Consider the following 20,502-nt stretch of genomic DNA (forward strand, 5'->3'; position numbering starts at 1 on the left):
ATATTATATTTTGTTGTAAATATTTTATACACTGTTTTTTATTATCTTATTTCAAGTAAGCAGACAGTATCAACACCTTTTTCCTTCTAGTTATATGGTCTGTGACACAAACTTTGATTATATTTAATATTGAGTAGAAAATCAATGTGTTATTAGCAGCATAACCATCAAAAGAACACAGTTAAAGTAAAAAACAAAAAAAAATAAAAGCAGACACTCTTGTTTGAATTCCAGATATATCCAGCCAGAACAAAACGTATAGACGCAATAAAAATTGACACTGGATCGTTTAACTGGAGATCTTATAGAAAACATCTGTCAGAGATGGGACGGAATTGGCTTGGGGCGTAGTTTGTTTATCTGGGCTGAATCAAAGTTTATAAACTTGGAGCATTCCCCCCCTTGGTTTGGTCTGTTTTCACACAAGCAAAAACCTAAACACACCAAAATGCACCCAACAAACCATACAAGCACAATGTTTTCTCTGAAAAGCAGCTGTACGGACAGACAGAATTTATGAGTCAGATTTAGACAGAGAGCTAGAATTTGTCACAACACCAGGCAAAGCAACTCACCAAACTCAACATTCTACAAATCTATTATTATGAAGTATAGATTATAGATGCAGCCCATGTAGTTGATGAAGACAGGATGTAGTAAAGTTCTTTAGTCCACTCACTAAACAGTGTGCAGTGTGAAATCAAAACTAACCAGACCAAATATTTACAACAAACTCTCAATGTATTATCAATGAAATGTTTAATAGCAAAGTCCAAACTAAAGAACACCTTATGTTATCATTTTCTTAAAATAAGGAAAAGGCACTAAGTGATGACTGAATTTGAGTTTAGTTTTGGATATTAGCCTTCCACTTTATTGGGTCCTAATGGCCAAGAATAGCAGAGCTAAACTTCAGGATGTGTTACTGCCTCTGTAAGTCGGTTATTGAGACCTTATTGATAATAGTTGATAATATATATTATAGGGTTGGAATTTGGTAAATTGTATTATCTGTACACAGTGTTTTACTCAATACTATAGTATCTAGTGTAGTCTGAGACAGTGTGGGGCTGCATGGCATCATCTCAATCCTCTACCTCCAGTTTCAGACAGAGCTGTAAACTAGGGGGCGCTGGTTGTGTATCAGCGGTTCTGTAAAGACAGTAAAGAGAAGGAGAAGAAGATCCAGTCCGCTGTGTTATTATAGAGGAACAGGAGCTGAATCTACTGAAGGTAAAGAGCTCTTCTACACTTTTACACACTAAAACAGCGCTGCTGAAGATAGAATGTAGGAGATGAGATTATCAGAGGGTTTAAAGGAGAGGAGTTCACTGCTGTAGGAAAATACAGCTCAGTCTGGGGTTTAGTATCAGTGAAGCTACTTCAGTTATAAAGCTTTAATCAGAGACATTCAATAACTACACACAGCTCAGTCTGGCATATTTGCTCTTCTGTTCCATTTAAGCCATAACAGTTCACTTCTCTCTTAATGTCCTTTTTGTGTTGGTTCAGCTTTTTGACTGCTTTACTGTAGACCAGTCATCTCTCTCTGTAGCTGCAGTGTTTTATTTTACACCAAAAGATCCAAATAATGTAGAGTACTGTTAAACTCAACTCAGTTCCTGTGCTGAATGAAGACAGGAGTGCCACTGCAGCTCTAGAATATACTTAGCTTGTACTGCTAAGATTGCTTCTTTGTATTGTGACTACATTTTCTTACATAAAGTTTAAATACTGGCCCATACAAAAGTCAGTACTGATATCCAGACATGCAGCATCCTAATACAAGAACTATACTTTGTCACTTATGTAAAAAAAAAATGTAATTGTTAGACATGGATACATTGTGTTTAATTCTAATTGAGCTTTTTTTAACACCATGCGTAACGTAATTTCATATTTTACATATTGTTCTCATTTTCTCTTTCAGAAAAAGAAAAAGCTGTTCTTTTCTTCCGCTAATACCCACTGTCCTCCAGACATCTAATTTATTGAACCAGACACATCAAGAAACGCCACCAGAATATATTTGCTCCATCCTTAAAATTGAAGGATATGGCCTGCACATATTTCCACATTCAGGAAATGCATTCTACTCAGCACTTAAATTCATCTCTCAAACATAAACAAAGCTTTACTGGAAAGGAAATATCCCACCAGTGTATGGAATGTGGAAAGAATTTTAAACATGCTAGTACTCTTGAAAGACATTCACGTGTTCACACAGGAGAAAAAACATATAACTGCTCAGAATGTGGAAAGAACTTTAATCAACAAATTCATCTCCAAAGGCACCAGCGCATTCACACTGGAGAGAAACCCTTTTGCTGCTCAGATTGTGGGCAGATATTTAGAGACAGTGGTAATCTCAGCAATCACCAGCGCATTCACACTGGAGAGAAACCATTTCACTGCTCAGAGTGTGGGATGGGTTTTATTGAAAGTGGTGCCCTTAAGAATCACCAGCACATTCACACAGGAGAGAAACCGTATCACTGTTTAGACTGTGGGAAATGTTTTAAACAACATGGTTCTCTCCAAACACACCAGCGTCTTCACAGTGGAGATAAACCATACTACTGCTCAGAGTGTGGGAAGAGTTTTAGAGACAGGAGTGCCATCAGTAAACACCAGTTAATTCACACAGGAGAGAAACCGTTTAGCTGCTCAGTGTGTGGGATGAGTTTTAATCAAAACGGCAGTCTCCAAAAACACCAGCGCATTCACACGGGAGAGAGGCCGTATTATTGCTCAGAGTGTGGGATGAGTTTTATTGAGAGTGGTGCCCTCAAGAATCACCAGCGCATTCACACTGGAGAAAAACCTTATCCCTGTTCTGATTGTGGGAAATGTTTTAATCAACATGGTTCTCTTCAAAAACACAAGTTCATTCACACAGGAGAGAAACCATTTCACTGCTCAGACTGTGGAAAGACATTTAATCAAAAGGGTCATCTCCAAAAACACAAGCTCATTCACACAGGAGAGAAACCATATCACTGCTCAGACTGTGGAAAGAGATTTAATCAAAAGAGTCATCTCCAAAGACACCAGCAAATTCACGCAGTAGAGAAACTATTTCACTGCTCAGACTGTGGGAAGAGATTTATTGAGAGTGGTGCTCTCACAAATCACAAGTGTATTCACACTGGAGAAAACTGAATCGATGAATGTGTTTTGCCACAATAGTCAAGAGGGCACAGTTACTAAATTTAGATTTCATTTCATTTTTTTGATTTCATTGTTAACCTGAACCTCTACAACTAGCCACAGAGCTTATCAGTTTTGTTATCTTTCTCTTTATGCATGTTCATGTTTAATTTAGTGATGGCTACCATATTTAACTCTGCTCTGGTGGTCTCAGTATCTTGCAATAATTCTTTCTTGAAGCAACATTATACATAAGTTTTTGCTTTAAAATAGCAGCTTCAGCCCATTGCTTACTGCATGCAGTTCTGACAAACCTGGCAGGTCAATACTAGCCCAAAATACTAGTCCATGTCGTGTGTGTGTGGTTTCGTCACGTCTGACGTCAGCCTTGACGGGAGAGAGCACGCTGGCGTCCCTCTGTTTGACTGCCGCTTCTCCCCGCGTCTCTTGTCTTTGCCTGTTTTTTTTTTTTTTCTCCCCTCTTCACCCTGAACTCTCGGCTCTAGTGAGCGGCTGTGCGCGACTGTTTCACCCCGGACTCTCGGCTCTACACGCCGGCCCAGTGAGCGGCTGAGCGCGACTGTTTCACCCCGCGCTCTCGGTTCTACTCGCCGGCCCAGTGAGCGGCTGAGCGCGACTGTTTCACCCCGGACTCTCGGATCTACTCGCCGGCCCAGTGAGCGGCTGAGCGCGACTGTTTCACCCCGGACTCTCGGATCTACTCGCCGGCCCGGTGAGCGGCTGAGTGCGACTGTTTCACCCCGGACTCTCGGCTCTTCACGTCGGCTCAGTGAAGCTACTGAGCGCGGCTGTTCTTACCCCGGTCTCTCGGTTCTACACGCCCAGTCAGTAAGTGACCGTTCACTACATACCCAGCAATGCTGCCTTTATTTATGTGGGCTCTGCTATCTTGGGCTCCAGCTCTCCCTGGCCCTCTTTTCACTCAATGTTTCACTGAGACTTGCTATAGTCTGCAGTCCTTTTCCTATTCTCCCACTGATTTACGTAAATTTAATAACTCCTACCGCTTATCAAAAGCTGTTTCTGTGACTGCCTGTAAAGCTGGCATACTACCTCACCGTCGATATGTCCATCGGGGCTCGAGACGGCATCGTAACAGAACTCTCCACTATTCTGCTAGGACTAACATTTGCTCATTCTGGACTACCTCTCGCCCAGTACAACAAGCTGTCTTGTGCTGCTAACCCATTTAACTTAAGCACTTTACCTTCTGCTAACAATGGTACTGCTGTTGCACTGCTTAATGTTCGCTGCCTTTCTAACAAAGCACTTGTGCTCCAGGAGTCTATATTAGACAACTCTATCGATATACTTTTTATAACCGAAACCTGGCAGCAAACTGGTGATTATTATTCTCTGAATCAGGCTACCCCCCCTAATTATAAGTACATCTGTAAACCTCGTTCCTCTGGTAGAGGCGGTGGTCTTGCGGTTATTTTTAACAACAAGATCACTGTTACTGAAGTAAGCATTACATCTGCTAATTCCTTTGAATGTCTCACTATTAAATTACCTGGCTCTGTCACTGCAATACTAGTCTATCGTCCACCCAAACCTAATCCATTATTCCTGCCCGAGCTGTCTGAACTGCTCACTCTTGCTGGCACAATTTCTGCCCGCTTGTTGCTGGTCGGTGACTTTAATATCCATGTTTCAACCCATGACTGCAAAGCTGCCTCTGATTTTCTGTCTGTCCTCGAGTGCTTCTCTTTTACACAACATGTACACTTTCCCACACATGACAAAGGTCGGACCCTTGACTTAGTCTGTACCTCCTCGCTGCCTGTTCTCAACCCTCACTCTCTATTGTTTCCACTCTCTGATCATAAACTTATCCTGTTTACTGTCCCTCTGATCTTCCCCCGCCGCTCCACCAAAAAATCTCTTTCCGTAAGACTCAGTCTATTGATCCTTCTTTTCTTAATCAATCTATTTCTTCCATCTTTCCTGTTACCTCTGCCCCATCCTCTCCTGAATCACATGCACTGCTGCTAAATTCTGCCCTTAATGAATCCCTGAATATACTAGCCCCCCTGAAAACAAAAATGGTGACCTTTTCTACCTACTCCCCCTGGTATACTGCAGATCTACGTAGCATGAAACAGGTTGGTCGTCAGCTAGAACGTCTCTTCAAAAAAACAAAACTTACTGTTCACGCGAATGCATATAAGCAATACTGTCTGCATATAGAGATGCTGTTAGTGCTGCTAAGACAACCTACTTTTCTGACCTCATTAACAGTCAGCATAGAACAAACTCTCGGCACCTCTTCTCAACAGTTGATAAGCTATTTAAAAGTCCAGACAGCACTCTTGTACCCTCTCCAGCCCTTTGTAACACTTTCCTACACTTCTTCGACTCCAAAATAGCAAATATTCATAGATCCCTGATCTCTGCTTCTTCTGGACCCCCCTCTCACTCCTCTCATACTACCAACCTCTCTCATTTTAACATTTCTTCCGCCTCTCTTGCTGCCTTCAACAGTATTGACTCTTCCTTTATCGCTAATATTGTAATGTCTTCTAAGAACACAACCTGTGCTTTAGATCCACTCCCCACCAACTTAACTAAAGCCTGCGTACCTGCCTTGCTCCCCCACCTCACTGTTCTCATCAATCAATCACTTCTCCTTGGTCAGGTTCCATCTGTTTACAAAACGGCTGCAGTCACTCCTATACTAAAGACACCTGGTCTCGACCCTTCTGACCTCAACAACTATCGCCCTATTTCCAATCTCCCCTTCCTGTCTAAAGTCCTTGAAAGAACTGTGGCCTGCCAATTGCAACATTATCTTGAATCACAAAACCTATTTGAACCCTTTCAATCTGGTTTCCGACCCTTCCACAGTACTGAAACGGCATTGGTCAAGGTTATTAACGATTTACTGGTAGCTGCTGATGCTGGTGCTCTCAACATTCTTTTGCTACTAGATTTAAGTGCTGCATTTGACACAATTAACCACTCTATCCTTCTATCTCGACTCTGTGAACTTGGCATCGTTGGCACTGCCCTGGACTGGTTCTCATCTTACCTAACTGACAGAAAACAATTTATTTCATTGGCTGGCTATTCCTCCCATACCTCTGTGATTAAACACGGAGTACCACAAGGATCAGTCCTTGGACCTCTCCTGTTCATCATCTATATCCTTCCTCTTGGGCCTCTGTTGCGTCACTTTAACCTAGACTTCCACTGTTATGCGGACGACACCCAAATTTATCTTAGCACTAGTTCTATCAATAACCCACCCACTACTCATTTAGAAAGCTGTCTCTCTGCGATCCAGAACTGGATGAAGGATAATTTTCTCATGCTAAACAGTAATAAGACCGAGCTCATCCTAATCAGCACTAAAGCAGTCCTCAATCAAACTCCTACTCTCTCTCTCAACTTTGGCGGTACAGTAATCTCTCCCTCTACCCAAGTCCGAAATTTGGGCGTTCTTCTAGATTCCACTCTCTCTTTTACAGCTCACATCAACTCTGTGGTGAAAACTGCATTCTTTCATCTGCGCAGAATAGCTAAAATTCGACGATCCCTTACTCAGTCCACTGCTGAAATACTCCTTCATGCTTTCATTTCCAGCAGACTAGATTACTGTAACTCCTTGCTCGCTGGCATTAGTTCTTCCTCTATCCATAAACTCCAGATGGTACAAAACGCAGCTGCCCGTTTACTCACTCACACTCGCACCCATGAACACATTACACCTGTTCTCCATAATCTTCACTGGCTCCCTGTTAAATACAGGATTCAATTCAAGATTCTCTTACTTACCTATAAGGCATTAAATAATCTTGCACCTCCTTATCTGTCAAACCTCCTTCTTCCTTACAGGCCATCTCGATCCCTTAGGTCTGCTACTGCTGGACTTCTTAAAGTCCCAGCCTCTAAACTCCGTGGCTTTGGTGATCGGGCTTTTTCCAGACTTGCTCCTCAACTATGGAATTCTCTCCCATCTGCGGTCAAACAATCCTCCTCTCTTTCCTTGTTCAAATCTACACTCAAGACTCACCTCTTATCTCTTGCCTACGGCCTTCCCTCTGTTTAATGTACTATACCACTTATCCCTGCTGTCTGTTCTCGTACTATGTTGATTGTCTGTCACCACTTGTTGTGTAATGTTTCTATTTGTTTTCACAAATGATGACTGTAAGCGTCTTTGGGTTTTAGAAAAGCGCTATATAAAAATAAAGTATTATTATTATTAAAACTGTCATATTGGTTTGTAATAGGTTTTAAAACTTAATCTGGATCTATCAGGTTGGCCTTAAATGCATGTGTACTTTGTTCACTTCAATAGTGACTAAAAACATGAATTACATTTCCTGGCTGTGTAATGTCATTTTGATGTAAAAAAAAAAAAAAAAAAAAACTGCACTCTGTAAACTAACTGTAAATATTACTGAAATGTTCTTATTATTAAGAAAAATAAAAAATAAAATACTATATGTACCACATGTGTGTATGTGTGTGTCTATATAAACCTCTTTTTGTTTTTTTTGTTTGATCTTTATATATTATACACTGTCTTTTTATTACATTATCCTGTTACCTATATTTTGTTTAAGGGTAGGCTTAGCAAATTAACTGTCTGTAAGTATATTGTGGCGTGGAAGAGGAAGGAAAACCTGTGAGACTCATGCTGAATGCTCAACAGCTCCTTTATTGAACCAGCTTGCCACTCACTTATAGTCTTTAACAAGACTAGGAGAGCTAAAACCATTAACCCACAGAGCTCAACTAGCCCAAAGGCCACCAACCCAGCTGTGTGTCTCCCAGATGGCAGATCCAGAGTGGTGCCCACCCTCTCTGCATAACCCCTCCCAAGGGAGATGCCCCACCCCTGTCATCCTCGCACACAGGAGAACAGAAACATGCCTGCAGGCGGCCACACACACAACCCAGAGCCGCCACATAGCCCCCCTCCCAAGGGTCAGCCGTCCCGGCGACCCCACCAACCCAACACAAACCCCGTGTACAACGGAACTTTTTTTTTTTTTTTACAATCAGTCGCAAACAAAGTCATTAAGGCGGGCGGGCGGGCGGCCTCCGCGGCAGCCTGGAGGGGCCGGGCACGGCACCGCCTGCCAGCAGCTCCGAAGAGCCAGTGTTCAGGTCAGGCACGAGTGCAAGGCCGGCAGGCTCCGCACCACCGTCCACAGTGTCCGACAGTCTTGGCCTATAGGGGGCCAGCCTATCACGGTGCACAATCATAGTGCGTCTGCCCCACCGGATCTTATACACCACCTCCCCCAGCCTGGACAGCACCAAGCACGGACCCACCCAGGCCGACTGGAGCTTCGGGCACAGTCCGTTATATAGCCAAACCCTCGCCCCCACCGCCAACGGGTCCCCAAAGCAGCGCGTGTCGTACGCACGCTTCTGCTTCTGTCCGGCAGCAGACTGGTTGGAGCGCGCTAGACGGTGTGCTAATTCCAGCGAAGACATAAGGTCCGAGACAAAAGTGGGCGTGTCCGAAACGTACCCGCCCCCGTCAGGAGGCGCCCCAAAAGCCAGGGAGACCGGCGTCCTCAGTTCGCGCCCGAACATAAGCAGAGCCGGCGTGAATCCCGTCGTCTCCTGCACAGCGGAGCGACAGGCCAGCAGCACTACCGGCAGGTGCCTGTCCCAGTCACGCTGGTTCTTGTCCGACACCATGGCCAACTGCGCCGCCAGTGTGCGGTTAAAACGTTCCACCAGTCCGTCACTCTGCGGATGAAGGGGCGTCGTCCTGGTCTTATGGATTCCCAGGATGCGGCAGACCTCTGCCATGACCTCCGACTCGAAATTTCTCCCCTGGTCGCTGTGCAGTTCTTCCGGAACCCCGAATCTGCAAAAGAACTCCCGCACCAGGATATCCGCAGTAGTGACCGCCCCTTGGTCCGGCACCGCGAGATTGCAGCGCAGCGAGCGGTCTCAGCAGATTTCTCCTCAGCACGAGCACAATGTTTGCAGTCGGCGGCCACACACGGCCGGCGCGACAAAGCATCCGCGTTACTGTGGCCACGGCCCGGGCGGTGCACAACCTCAAAATGAAACTCCTGGAGTCTAGATAACCAGCGCGCGAGTTGGCCCTCGGGCTCGCGGAAACGCATGAGCCACTGTAGCGAGGCGTGGTCAGTGCGCAGCAGAAAGGGCACCCCATACACGTACGCTCGGAAATGTTTAAGGCTTTGGACCACCGCGAGTAGTTCCCGGCGCGTTACGCAATAGTTGCGCTCCGCCTTGTCCAGGCGGCGGCTATAGTACGCTATTACACGCTCGGAGCCGCCCTGAACCTGCGACAGGACTGCTCCGAGGCCGTGGTCGCTCGCATCAGTATCCACAATGAAACTCTCAGACACCTTCGGATACGCTAGAATCGGAGCATTGCACAGGCGGCTTTTTAGCTCCTCGAATGCCCGCTCCGCCTCGTCAGACCAGCGGAATTTCACACTAGGCTTAGTCAGAGCATGAAGCGGCGCTGCCACGTCCGCGAACCCCCTAATAAACCGCCTGTAATACGAGGCGAGCCCCACGAAGCTGCGAACCATTTTTGCGTCTCGCGGTGTGGGCCAGTCACGGACCGCCTCCGTCTTTTTGGGATCGGTTTCCACGCCAGCACCGCTCACTACGTGGCCCAGGAAGCTCACGCGCTGCCTTAGCAGATTACACTTTGCCGGATTGAGCTTCAGGTTAGCCGCCTGAATCGCGCCGAGCACCATTTCAAGGTGAGACAGTGCGGAGTCGAAGTCGGTTCCGTGCGCCAAGACATCATCCAAATAAACGACGCAGCACGACCGCGGAACCCCGCATAAAATACGCTCCATAAGACGCTCAAAAGTAGCCGGCGAGTTACACAATCCGAACGGAAGCACCGTGAAATGCCATAGGGCTGAGCCGAGCGAGAAAGCGGTTTTCTCCCTATCCCCCGCCACGAGGGGCACCTGGCAATATCCGCTCCTCAGGTCTAACGAGCTGAACCAGGCTGAGCCAGACAGCTGGTCCAGCGTATCGTCGATCCTGGGGAGCGGGTAGGAGTCAAGCTTCGTGACAGCGTTAAGTCGCCGATAATCCACGCAAAAGCGCCAATTTCCATCCTTCTTTTTCGCAAGGACCACCGGGGCCGACCACGGGCTGCTCGAAGGCTCAATAATGCCCGTACTCGCCATCTCGCGGACTAACTGCTCCGCCGCTACGCGCTTTGCTAACGCCAGACGGTGCGGCCTCAGCCTGATGGGCTGGGTGTCACCCGTGTTTATCGAATGAACCGCAAGGCTAGTTTTAGTACACTCGCGCTCAGACACAGCGAAACTCGTGCGAAAACGGCCGATCAGTTTGCGCAAACGGAGTTGTTGGGGACCAGATAAACCCACACAACTGCGCTCCAGTATCTCCTCTATCGGATCTACACTCAACCCCGCATCCAGCGGACCCTCTACCGTATCACGCACCGAATCACACACATTCCCTCCCACCAGTTCACTTACCCCTAACTCGTCGTGTACCTCTACGGGGAGTCCAGTCACCAGCACCGAGCCCCGTGCGCAGTCAATGATAGCTCTGACGCGTGAGAGCAGGTCCTTGCCCAGAATGCACGGGTCGTTGATGCGTCCTACCCAGAACTGTTGTTGAAAGGGCCCCTTGCCGACATCAATCACCGTATCAGTATCAGTGAGACTGACGAGCCCGTGTCCACCAGCGCGTTCACCGCCACTCCATTCAATGTGCATTTCAGGAAATAGCCGCTGAGTCCGGCAGTTCCGGAATCAGATCCCGAGGGTAAGCATAGCGTTCCTGGGGCCACCGTAACCCTCACTGGGTGGTCCCGGCTCCGTTTCCCGGCCGGCTGCAGTGCGCTCGCTTGTGGCCACGCCCCCCGCAGCGCCAGCACTCCAGTTGGGCATCAGACCGGCTCCGACCCCACCTCTGCGAATCACGGGCAACCGGCGACGCCCCCCACGGTCCAGGATGGCTTGAGAGGATGAGTTCGGACCGCTCCGCCACCTCCACCGCGGACTCCAGGGTCTGCGGGTCAGCCAGCCTCACGTGTTTGCGCAGCTCGCTCGGCTCGAGGGCGCGCAGAAAGTGATCCAACGCGAGCCTCCTCTGGCTCGTTGGGTAAGCTTGGCGAGTTAGCAGGGCCATCTCGGATGCCAGCACGCCCAGTGTCTCTCCCTGCTGTCGGCGTCTGTCCGCCACTAGCATTTTGGCGGCCGCCTCCGACGGTTGGCGGCTGAAACGTGTTCTCAGCGCCCGCGTCAGTTCAGGCAGCTCGCAGCGGCACTCGGCGGGGAGCTCGATCAGTACCCTCAGCGCGTCGCCCCGCAGCGCCAGGCAGAGGTTGGCTGCCGTCTCGGCGTCCGTCCAGCCCGCACTGCCCGCACTGCCCGCCACGATCTCAAGCTGAGCTTCGAAGGCTGTCCAGTCATCGCCGTCCGTTCCGCGAGTCGGCGCCGCTGTCCTTGCACCATCCGCTCCGTGAGCCAGCGCCGCCGTGCTCGCGTCGTCCTCTCCCCGGCCACGACCTCCGAACAGCCCTCTGGCGCCGTCAGGTCCGAGTCCACTCCGCTGGAGAGCCTTGCCTCTAGTCTGTTGGTCCGCTGTCTTCCTCCTCAGCCGTTCGATTTCCCCTGCCAGCAGCTCAATATCTTCCAGCAGGGTCACTTCTGACACCAAATGTGGCATGGAAGAGGAAGGAAGACCCGTGAGACTCATGCTGAATGCTCAACAGCTTCTTTATTGAACAGGCTTGCCACTCACTTATAGTCTTTAACAAGACTAGGAGAGCTAAAACCATTAACCCACAGAGCTCAACTAGCCCAAAGGCCACCAACCCAGCTGTGTGTCTCCCAGATGGCAGATCCAGAGTGGTGCCCACCCTCTCTGCATAACCCCTCCCAAGGGAGATGCCCCACCCCTGTCATCCTCGCACACAGGAGAACAGAAACATGCCTGCAGGCGGCCACACACACAACCCAGAGCCGCCACAATATTTTCAGGTCCAAATTTATGAAAGAAATATGTCATTTTTAGATTTTTTTACCTTTAGAAATATAATATATTGCTAGTATTATAATGTTGATAAATGATTTATCTGATTGAAAAAGATGGCTGTCAAAAACAAAAATATACTGACTTTTAAGGGTAATGTCTGCTGCTTTTTACTAAAATTCCAGAATGTATCCACTTAAAAGAAAAAGTACAGACAATACTTTTCAGACACAATACATTTCTCTGTAATGTTTGTGTTTATGGGCCTCCAAGGGAAATATTAAATGTATTTATTTACTTATGAGATCATTGTGACTAATATAAAGATGATGTTGGCTTTTTATACTCCCATAGTGCGCTTTCAGACAAACCAAGTCTCCCTGAAGCTGAGGGAGTCTCTCGCATTTCGGTAGTGGCTCCCTGATGCCCGCAAGTCACATATAATCTCCCGGAATTCAGAACGAGTGCCCCAAACGCGCACACAGACGACAGACTTTTATTCTCTAATCGCGTGTGGGAAGGAGAGAGAGACAACAGAGAGGGTTCTGATTGGCCTGTTCTCTGCAAAGAGTCTGTGAGACAGCCAATCAGTTTTTAGTGTGGGTGGGCAGTGTTTTTCCCCCCTCCCAGACGGTTAGTGAGAGAAAGCAGATCATGGCGGAGGCAATATTAATAATTATTGTAATATGATATGAAATGTTTTTGATGTTGTGCAATTTTTTGTGCTATTGTAACTGTAAATTTTTGTCAAATAAAGGCTTTTTAAAAAAAAAAAAGGAATGCAGAGGCAGGGCCTTCCAAAAAGAAAAACGTTAAAACTCATTTTACCTCTGAATACTCTAAATTTAATTAATATAAAAGTAAACTTTCTTTATCCTTTGGTGTGTGTGCAATTTTTTTTGTTTTTTGTTTTTTTGGTTGGGGGGGGGGGTTCACCTCCCTAAAATCAACTTTTGCAACTTGGGATGTCTGGGATGCCTGGACAGCAACGACATCTGGTGAAGCGCTGCGGAGCACTTTGGGGTTTGTAGTTTATACGGATGTAGTGTAACTACAACACTGAAGCTGTCACATATTCAACAGTTTTTCACTGTGCGAACCTACAGGCAGCGTTTTTTCTATTCTGTAGCACATGCTTATAGCGTTGTTGAATTGATATAAAATCCACAACATTTATGTTGTTTATAAGGTGGATTATTATGAAAACGTATTAAGAATGCTGCTATACGATATTATCTCGCTATAGTTATCCGAGATAATTTAATAATGGCCTTGTTATTAATATAAGTCTTTTACAGTAATAAAAACGTCAGGGTCATTTTCTAATGCATTTTAAATGAGAAGTTCAGCCCCGTTTAAAACAGTTTATTTATTCCTGCACATCGATTTGAATGATTTAATTATTATCTTCGAACAAAAACAACATAATAATAATGATAGTAATAATTTTTCTTCTACTTCTTCTTCGTGTAATAATAATAATAATAATAATACTTATAATAATAATTATCAGAAGTTTAAATCGCGCTACGTTTAACCGGTAGCACCGCAGTTTCCGCCTTCTTTTAACAGATCTCTTAAGGTGATTGGCTGCAGTAAAAATGATGGACAGCTTGGTCTGTCTGAGGATTGGCTTAATAAAAAGTGATTGACAACGAAAGTGTAGTATCTGATTGGCTGCAGTCGAAAATGATTGACACATGCTCCGCCCTTTAGCCACGCCCACTGGTGCTCCGGCCTGCAGCATTACCCTTCTCCGACGATTGGATGGTTATGTTTACAGAGTTCCTGAGTTGGAGAACAGCGGCAGCAGCAGCAGCAGCTTTTCACTGAGGAGATCCAGTGATTTTTTGGACAACAGATTTATTAATTGTATTGTGTTTTAATTATTATTTTATTGTTATATTACTTGTATTTTCTGTTATTAATCACACATATTTTGTTTTTCAGGTGTCGAAACCGGTGTGGGTATACTGACACCCCGCGGTCAGACATGGAGTTTTGGCGGAGTGAAGACCATCTCCTGGAGGTGAGTAAACCATTATCTAATTTTACACCAAATTTACAGTGAAAAGATAAAACTAGGAGCAGCATGAATTACAGCAGCTGTTAGTTCTGCAGGCGGAGTCTGAGGAAGTGGTGTTAGATAACTACATTACATTACATTTCATTTGGCAGACGCTTTTGTCCAAAGCGACTTACAATAATGAAGTACAAAAGTAATAGGAATAGCCTAAACTAGTTAGCATAGCATTAGCATTTTATTAAATAATTGTATTAGTCTGGAAAGGGTTCCTAGCTTGGGTGCCATAAAGGGTGGCATATGTGTTCACAGATATCATTAAATAAGCTCTAAAATGTTTACTGAGCTGTTTTTTTTTACAATATAAGTGTCAGTAGTAGCAGTAAACAGTAAATCCCATTTTTAAAAATGATTGTAATACATTTTTCTTGTATTTTTATTACAGGGGGCTTCTGGTGGGTCAGGAGACCAGTTCATTCTCCTGCCTTTTTGCGTGAGTTATTGCTGATCTGCCTAAAAAAGCAGCATGTTTAGTTTATATTGCATATATTGTGTATATAATCCTGAGTTGTGTTTCTTTCCATTTTCCTGAAGGGCACTGAGGAGCTGAGTGACGCCTGTCTGCAGTGGCAGGGTGAGGGTCCAGACCCCTGGATGGAGCTCAGGCGGGTTCAGCACGAGTTCCTCGAGGGGAAGTTGAGGGCCCTCATTGAGACGGTGAGAAAAGCACAATGAACAATTAATTAAGATGCAGAGGAGCATCACAGTCACGTCTTTCACAAATTGTAAATGCATACATATGTAAACATATGTTGATTTATGTTTTTAAAAATGGTTGGAATTTATTTTCTATTGTAGGTGGAGTCTCACTGCGCATGCGACCCCCCCATTCTCCTGCCTTTTTGCGTGAGTCTCTATCAAACTGTTTTTGTTGATCTGCGTAAAAAAGCAGCATGTTTAGTTTATATTGCAGTGTATATAATCCTGAGTTGTGTTTCTTTCCATGTTCCTGAAGGGCACTGAGGAGCTGAGGGACGCCTGTCTGCAGTGGCAGGGTGAGGGTCCAGACCCCTGGAAGGAGCTCAGGAGGGTTCAGCATGAGTTCCTCGAGGGAAAGTTGAGGGCCCTCATCGAGAAGGTGAGAAAAGCACAATAAACAATGAATTAAGATGCAGAGAAGCATCACAGTCATACAGCTGCTTCCAAAAATATATCCCACTTTAAATCTGTTAAATGTCTATTAATATAAGTCTTTAAAGTCTTCATCTTCCACTCCGTTGCAGCTTTCCTCGCCCAGGCGGCATGGTGGGAGAGTCCTGGTGCCGGTAAGGGAGGCAGCCCCCGCCCACAGGCTGGACTCTACTAAGCCTGATGTCCCAGGTCCAGTTGCACAGGTAAGAGTTTGCAGTTAATCCTATATAATCTATTTAACCTCTGCCTCTCTACTATCTTCCAATGATTATAGATCTACAGTTCATTAGGAAACCTGTTTATTTCTTCCCCTGTTTTCTTCTAGGCTGTGTGTGACTCAGACCTCGTGGAAGACAATGTCAGAGAGAAGAGGTTGGAGCCAGCTCCTAAAACACAGGTCAGATTTCAGTGTTATTTAAAGCAGTACATATAAGAAGATGTGAGAAAGGCATGTGAAAGTAATGAGTACAGTGTTTATTTAATAAGGTACTTTAAGGGTTTTAAAACCATTACACCTTGAAATCCATTTGGATGCTTAACTGGATTTTGAGTAATTTTGACATATTGCATATGAAATATCACAGTAACTTCACACACATACAGTAAGCACTTACACTTTTTATATACATAGATATTTTTATATTTTTATTAATGATTTAGTAATGTCTTTCTGCTTCTGTGTGCCTGGTTATATCTTTGATGCTCTGTGGGACTAATACCCCACTGACACCCATACAAACTCGGCACCCTGCACTTACTTTACACTTGTACTCTGTGACGTGACAATAAAAATCTTGAATCTTAGCTTGTTTCGTTTTTACATTGACAGTGCCAAGAAGCTCCAGCTCCAGAACTCACCACCACCTCTCATCCACAGCCATCCAGCCAGGGAGACACTGCACCATCACTTACCACTAACACAAAGAGCAGATCCCTCAAACACCTTGCCACCAACTTAAGAACCTCCATTGTGTGTCGTTCCAGGTCTTCTCGCCGCGTCCTGGTGCAGGTTCGAGAGGCGGAACCAACTCACAGGCTGGACCTTCAGGACACAAAGCCTGAATTTGAGCCAGTGCCAGCTGCACAGGTAAGAGTTTGGACTAAATCCTGCTGTCAGCTATGGAAGATTCCTTGTATATCCCATTTACTGTATCTCATTTCATAAAAATAATTGTTAATTCATGGTATAATTAAGTCCAACGCTTTAGGCATAATCCCTGCATTTACAGCAATACTGATAAGCATTTTATTATGTGTTACTTGTAAAAAATATGTAAATATTTAACAAGATTTATGCAGTAAAAGTATTAGTAAAATATCTACAACAGTAAAGGTGAACACCAGTCCCCTTCATGTCTGTGTCTTTGTCTCTTGTAGGATGAGGACGACCTGGAGGTCCTGGAGGTGGAGGATCACAGGCCGGGCTGTGATGAGCGAAGGGAGACAGCTCCGAAAAGAAAGGTCAGATTTCAGTGTTACTTAAAGCAAAAGGATCAGCATAGAATCATAAAATGTGATGTTTTGTTGTGCCATATTGCTTATGCATGTATATGTGTCAATGTTTTTACACCATGTCTTACTTAATTCTTTGTTCGTTTGTTTCTTTTCCTGCAGAAAGGATGGCTACGGCACCTGCTCAGCTGCTTCAGGTGGACAGCAAGAAAGAGCTGAAAAGGTGGTCTGTAGAGGATCTGGCTGTAGAGCTCTTAAACACTATGCACACATACATACAGACATACATACCTACATATATACATACACACATACATTAAAGGGTTATACTTTTATAGTGGTATGGAGGTCGTGGGTAATATTCTGTGATATCCTATGTCGTGAGCTTGGAGGGGGGTGAGTCTGGGATGCCAGATTTCACTGCTGGGTCTTCCTGAGGTGTTCAGCGTAACGCTTATGAAGGGAGGTGCTCAGCGGATGACCCCTGTGAAGAGCTTGAGGTGTAGTGAAGGATCAGTGTATAGGAAAAGGTAAGGGTGGGCGTTTCATGTTTGGGATAAAAGCTGCTGATTGGATGGTAAATGGCCACAGCAGCGTAGTTGATAGGTGTATGAGTTTATGGTTCTCATATAGTGTAATATAAGTGAGTGAGAGTAGAGTATAGGGGAAGGTAATGGGCGAGGCTCTAGATTTAAACACAGTTGCATTACTTACATAGACATAGAGATAGGAGAAGGATTCACATAGAAAAACACAAACTCACATACATACACAAACACACTAATACACTCACATTCACACATACATACACAAACACGCTAATACACTCACACACACACACACAATTTCAAACAAACATACATATACACACATGCACATGCGTACACACACATACATTTACAAAGACACATTAATACACACACAGTTTCAAACACATACATACACAAACACACACAATTTCAAATACACATACACAACTGTTTGTGTCTTTATGTGCATGTGTGTATGCATGTGTGTATGTATGTCAGTATGTGTGTTTGTATGTTTGTATGCGTGTGTGTGTGTATGTGTGTTTGTGTATGTATGTGTGTTTATTTATGTATGTGCATGTATGTACATGTGTGTTTAAAATTGTGTGCATGTGTTTGTATGTGTGTGTGTGTGTGTGTGTGTGTGTGTATGTATGTATGTGTTTATGTGTGGTATTCTATGTATGTTCATGTGTATGTATGAATGCATATATGTATGTGTGTGTGTGTGTGTCTGTTTGTGTGTGTGTGTGTGCGTGTGTTAGGGCTGCAACCAATGATTATTTTGGTAGTTGACTTATCTGATGATAATTTTGTCAATTAGCCGATTAGTCAGCGATTATTTCTGCCATGTTCTCCATCTCTAAAAACAACAGAAAAACAGCTAAACATGACATTTAAAAGGCATTTAAATGTCCAGATGTTTAAATGTGGAAAGTACTGATATTTAGAGAGTAAATCTTTAATATGTTGTGTTCAGGCACTTTTGGAGACACGGACTAAGTTGAGTGTAAACTGTAAATGACACATTTATCAATATCCTATTGCGCTTCTGTCCCCAGCACTTTGTGTAATGCAGTACTGTTACAAATTAACGATTAGTGGACAATTAAATTTGTAGTCGACAAATTTAAAGAATCGACATTTGATTATATCGACTAATCGTTGCAGCCTTAGCATGTGTATGAATGTGTGTGTGTGTGTGTGTGTGTGTGAATGTGTGTTCTCCATGGATCGCCACCTTGCCGTTGGTGGAGAATCTTGTGTGTTCCAGTGAACCTGAGAGCGATGCCGTCTGGAACTTAGGTTCCTGGTAGGGTCACCCATGGCGGTAAACTCGAGGGGGAGGTTCCAGACAAAGTGCGATCTCATATGTGCATTTGTGTATGTATGTATGTATGTTTATGTTTGTGTGTAAATATGTGTGTTTATGTGTGTGTATGTATGTGTGTGTGTTTGAAATTGTGTGTGTATGCATGTGTGTATGTGTGCTTGTACAACATGTTTGTTATATGTATGTGTGTTTGTGCACGTGTGTTTTTTGTGTATGTGTGTTTGTATATGTACATGCATGTGTTTGTATGTATGTATATGTGTGTGTATGTGTGTATGAATGTGTGTGTGTATGAATGTGTGTTCTCCATGGATCGCCACCTTGCCGTTGGTGGAGAATCTTGTGTGTTCCAGTGAACCTGAGAGCGATGCTGTCTGGAACTTAGGTTCCTGGTAGGGTCACCCATGGCAGTAAACTCGAGGGGGAGGTTCCAGACAAAGTGCGATCTGAAGAAGACCTCAGTGGTAGGCAGAGGATGATTGGTGCATCACAAGGGCTGGAAAGGCGGATGAAGGCTGCAACAGAAATGGGTCTCCAGTCGTCTTGGTCTTCATGCCACTGGGCCCTGACCCAAATATATTTATGTGTTTGTGTTTGTATGTACATGTGTGTATGTGCATGTGTTTGTGTGTGTGTATGTACAGCGGTATGAAAAAGTTTGGGGACCCCTGATTATTTTCATGATTTTTTTTTATAAATCACTGGTTGTTGGGATCAGGAATTTCAGTTAAATATATCATATATCAGATGAACACAGTGATATTTGAGAAGTGAAATGAAGTTTATAGGATTTACAGAAAGTGTGCAATAATTCTTTAAACAAAATTAGTCAGGTGGGTATCCTTGTCATTTATTGATTTGAATAAATGTAGCACTATTTATTGCAACACAGAATTAGTTTGATAAGCTCATTGACCCTTGACCTACATACACAGGTGAATTTCAATTATGAGAAAGGGTTAAGGTGGCCCTTTATGATTTTCTTTGTTGTTTTAACCTGGGCTCACCCTGAAGTTATTGAATCCTGTTTTCTTTTGTCTCTTATTAAGTTTTGAAGCTGGAAAATGGACAAAAGTTTTATCTAAGAACAAGTATGTTTTTATTTAATTATTTTGAGTTCATTTTGCTTGGTGTGATGCTGAGTGGGCACTCACTTGACATCTTTATTGCGTCCTACCGCTAGATGACGTAATAGCTTCTAATGTGAATGTAGCCTTAGTTCTATTAATTAATTAAAAATGCACTTTGTGGTTTCCATTCATTTTAAACATTTGATGTAAGGCTGGGGGTTTAAAGATTTTTATCAAATATGCCAAGCCATTTTTATCTTTTCATGAAGATCCAAACCTAAAATTGATCAAATTAAAAAGTGGTTTATTTAGATTTATTTATTAATTATTATTATTATTATTTTTTTTTTTTTAGAAAAATTAATCGGGTAACAGAAGTAAACACTGGGTAACAGTAATGAACACTCAGTAACAGATATGCATTGTGTGTGTGTGTGTGTGTGTGTGTGTGTGTGTGTAAACAACACAGAACGTGCATAGGGTTGGGTCGGGCTGGATTTATTGGGCCCAATCTGAAACAGATCTTAAATCTCAACAACTTTAGTAATTTTAACTTTAAAAAATAGCTAAATGGCATTATGCTAATAGCATGAGGACACCGAGCACATTCTAGTGATTTTCCCAAAATGTGTATTGTAAAAACAATCAAATAAGATCTAAGAATTAATGTAGGTAACAGAAATGAGTGTTGAGATTGAGCTCCTCAGTCATAGTTAAAATAAGATAAAATATACAGAAAAATAAATGAGGGAACTT

The 20,502-nt window shown here is 44.1% G+C and overlaps 3 protein-coding genes across 12 annotated transcripts in view; all 3 read left to right on the forward strand.

Annotated features, from left to right (window-relative positions):
- The window catches only part of LOC125780408 (gastrula zinc finger protein XlCGF26.1-like), a 35,098-nt gene extending 27,469 nt beyond the window's left edge, over positions 1-7,629 (forward strand). For 4 of the 5 annotated variants that reach the window (XM_049476280.1, XM_049476281.1, XM_022683015.2 and 1 more), the window contains exon 2: positions 1,931-7,629. In XM_049476280.1, the coding sequence (XP_049332237.1) occupies positions 2,056-3,162 (1,107 nt within the window). In that variant the 5' untranslated portion in view covers positions 1,931-2,055 and the 3' untranslated portion in view covers positions 3,163-7,629. The remainder of the gene's footprint in view (positions 1-1,930) is intronic. The other variant, XR_007438450.1, reaches the window with a different exon arrangement.
- LOC103046071 (zinc finger protein 239) overlaps positions 1-20,502 on the forward strand; it is a 52,643-nt gene that overhangs the window by 27,456 nt on the left and 4,685 nt on the right. The window lies entirely within an intron of this gene.
- On the forward strand, positions 14,045-19,937 carry LOC111195505 (uncharacterized). 3 transcript variants are annotated; one of them, XR_007438451.1, is made up of 11 exons: positions 14,045-14,176; positions 14,616-14,663; positions 14,765-14,887; positions 15,029-15,076; positions 15,186-15,308; positions 15,454-15,564; positions 15,687-15,758; positions 16,191-16,448; positions 16,739-16,822; positions 16,976-18,648; positions 19,062-19,937. XR_007438451.1 is itself a non-coding variant. In XM_022683020.2 (10 exons), the coding sequence occupies exons 1-10, from the start codon at positions 14,141-14,143 to the stop codon at positions 17,030-17,032; spliced, it is 960 nt and encodes a 319-aa protein (XP_022538741.1). In that variant the 5' UTR covers positions 14,045-14,140; the 3' UTR covers positions 17,033-19,937. The 3 variants fall into 3 exon arrangements, 2 of the variants coding, with proteins under 2 accessions (XP_022538741.1, XP_022538742.1); XM_022683020.2 differs by having other exon boundaries at positions 16,976-19,937; XM_022683021.2 differs by lacking the exons at positions 14,765-14,887; positions 15,029-15,076 and having other exon boundaries at positions 16,976-19,937.

Source organism: Astyanax mexicanus, chromosome 3, assembly GCF_023375975.1.
Source record: "Astyanax mexicanus isolate ESR-SI-001 chromosome 3, AstMex3_surface, whole genome shotgun sequence".
Classification (NCBI taxonomy): Eukaryota; Metazoa; Chordata; class Actinopteri; order Characiformes; family Acestrorhamphidae; genus Astyanax; species Astyanax mexicanus.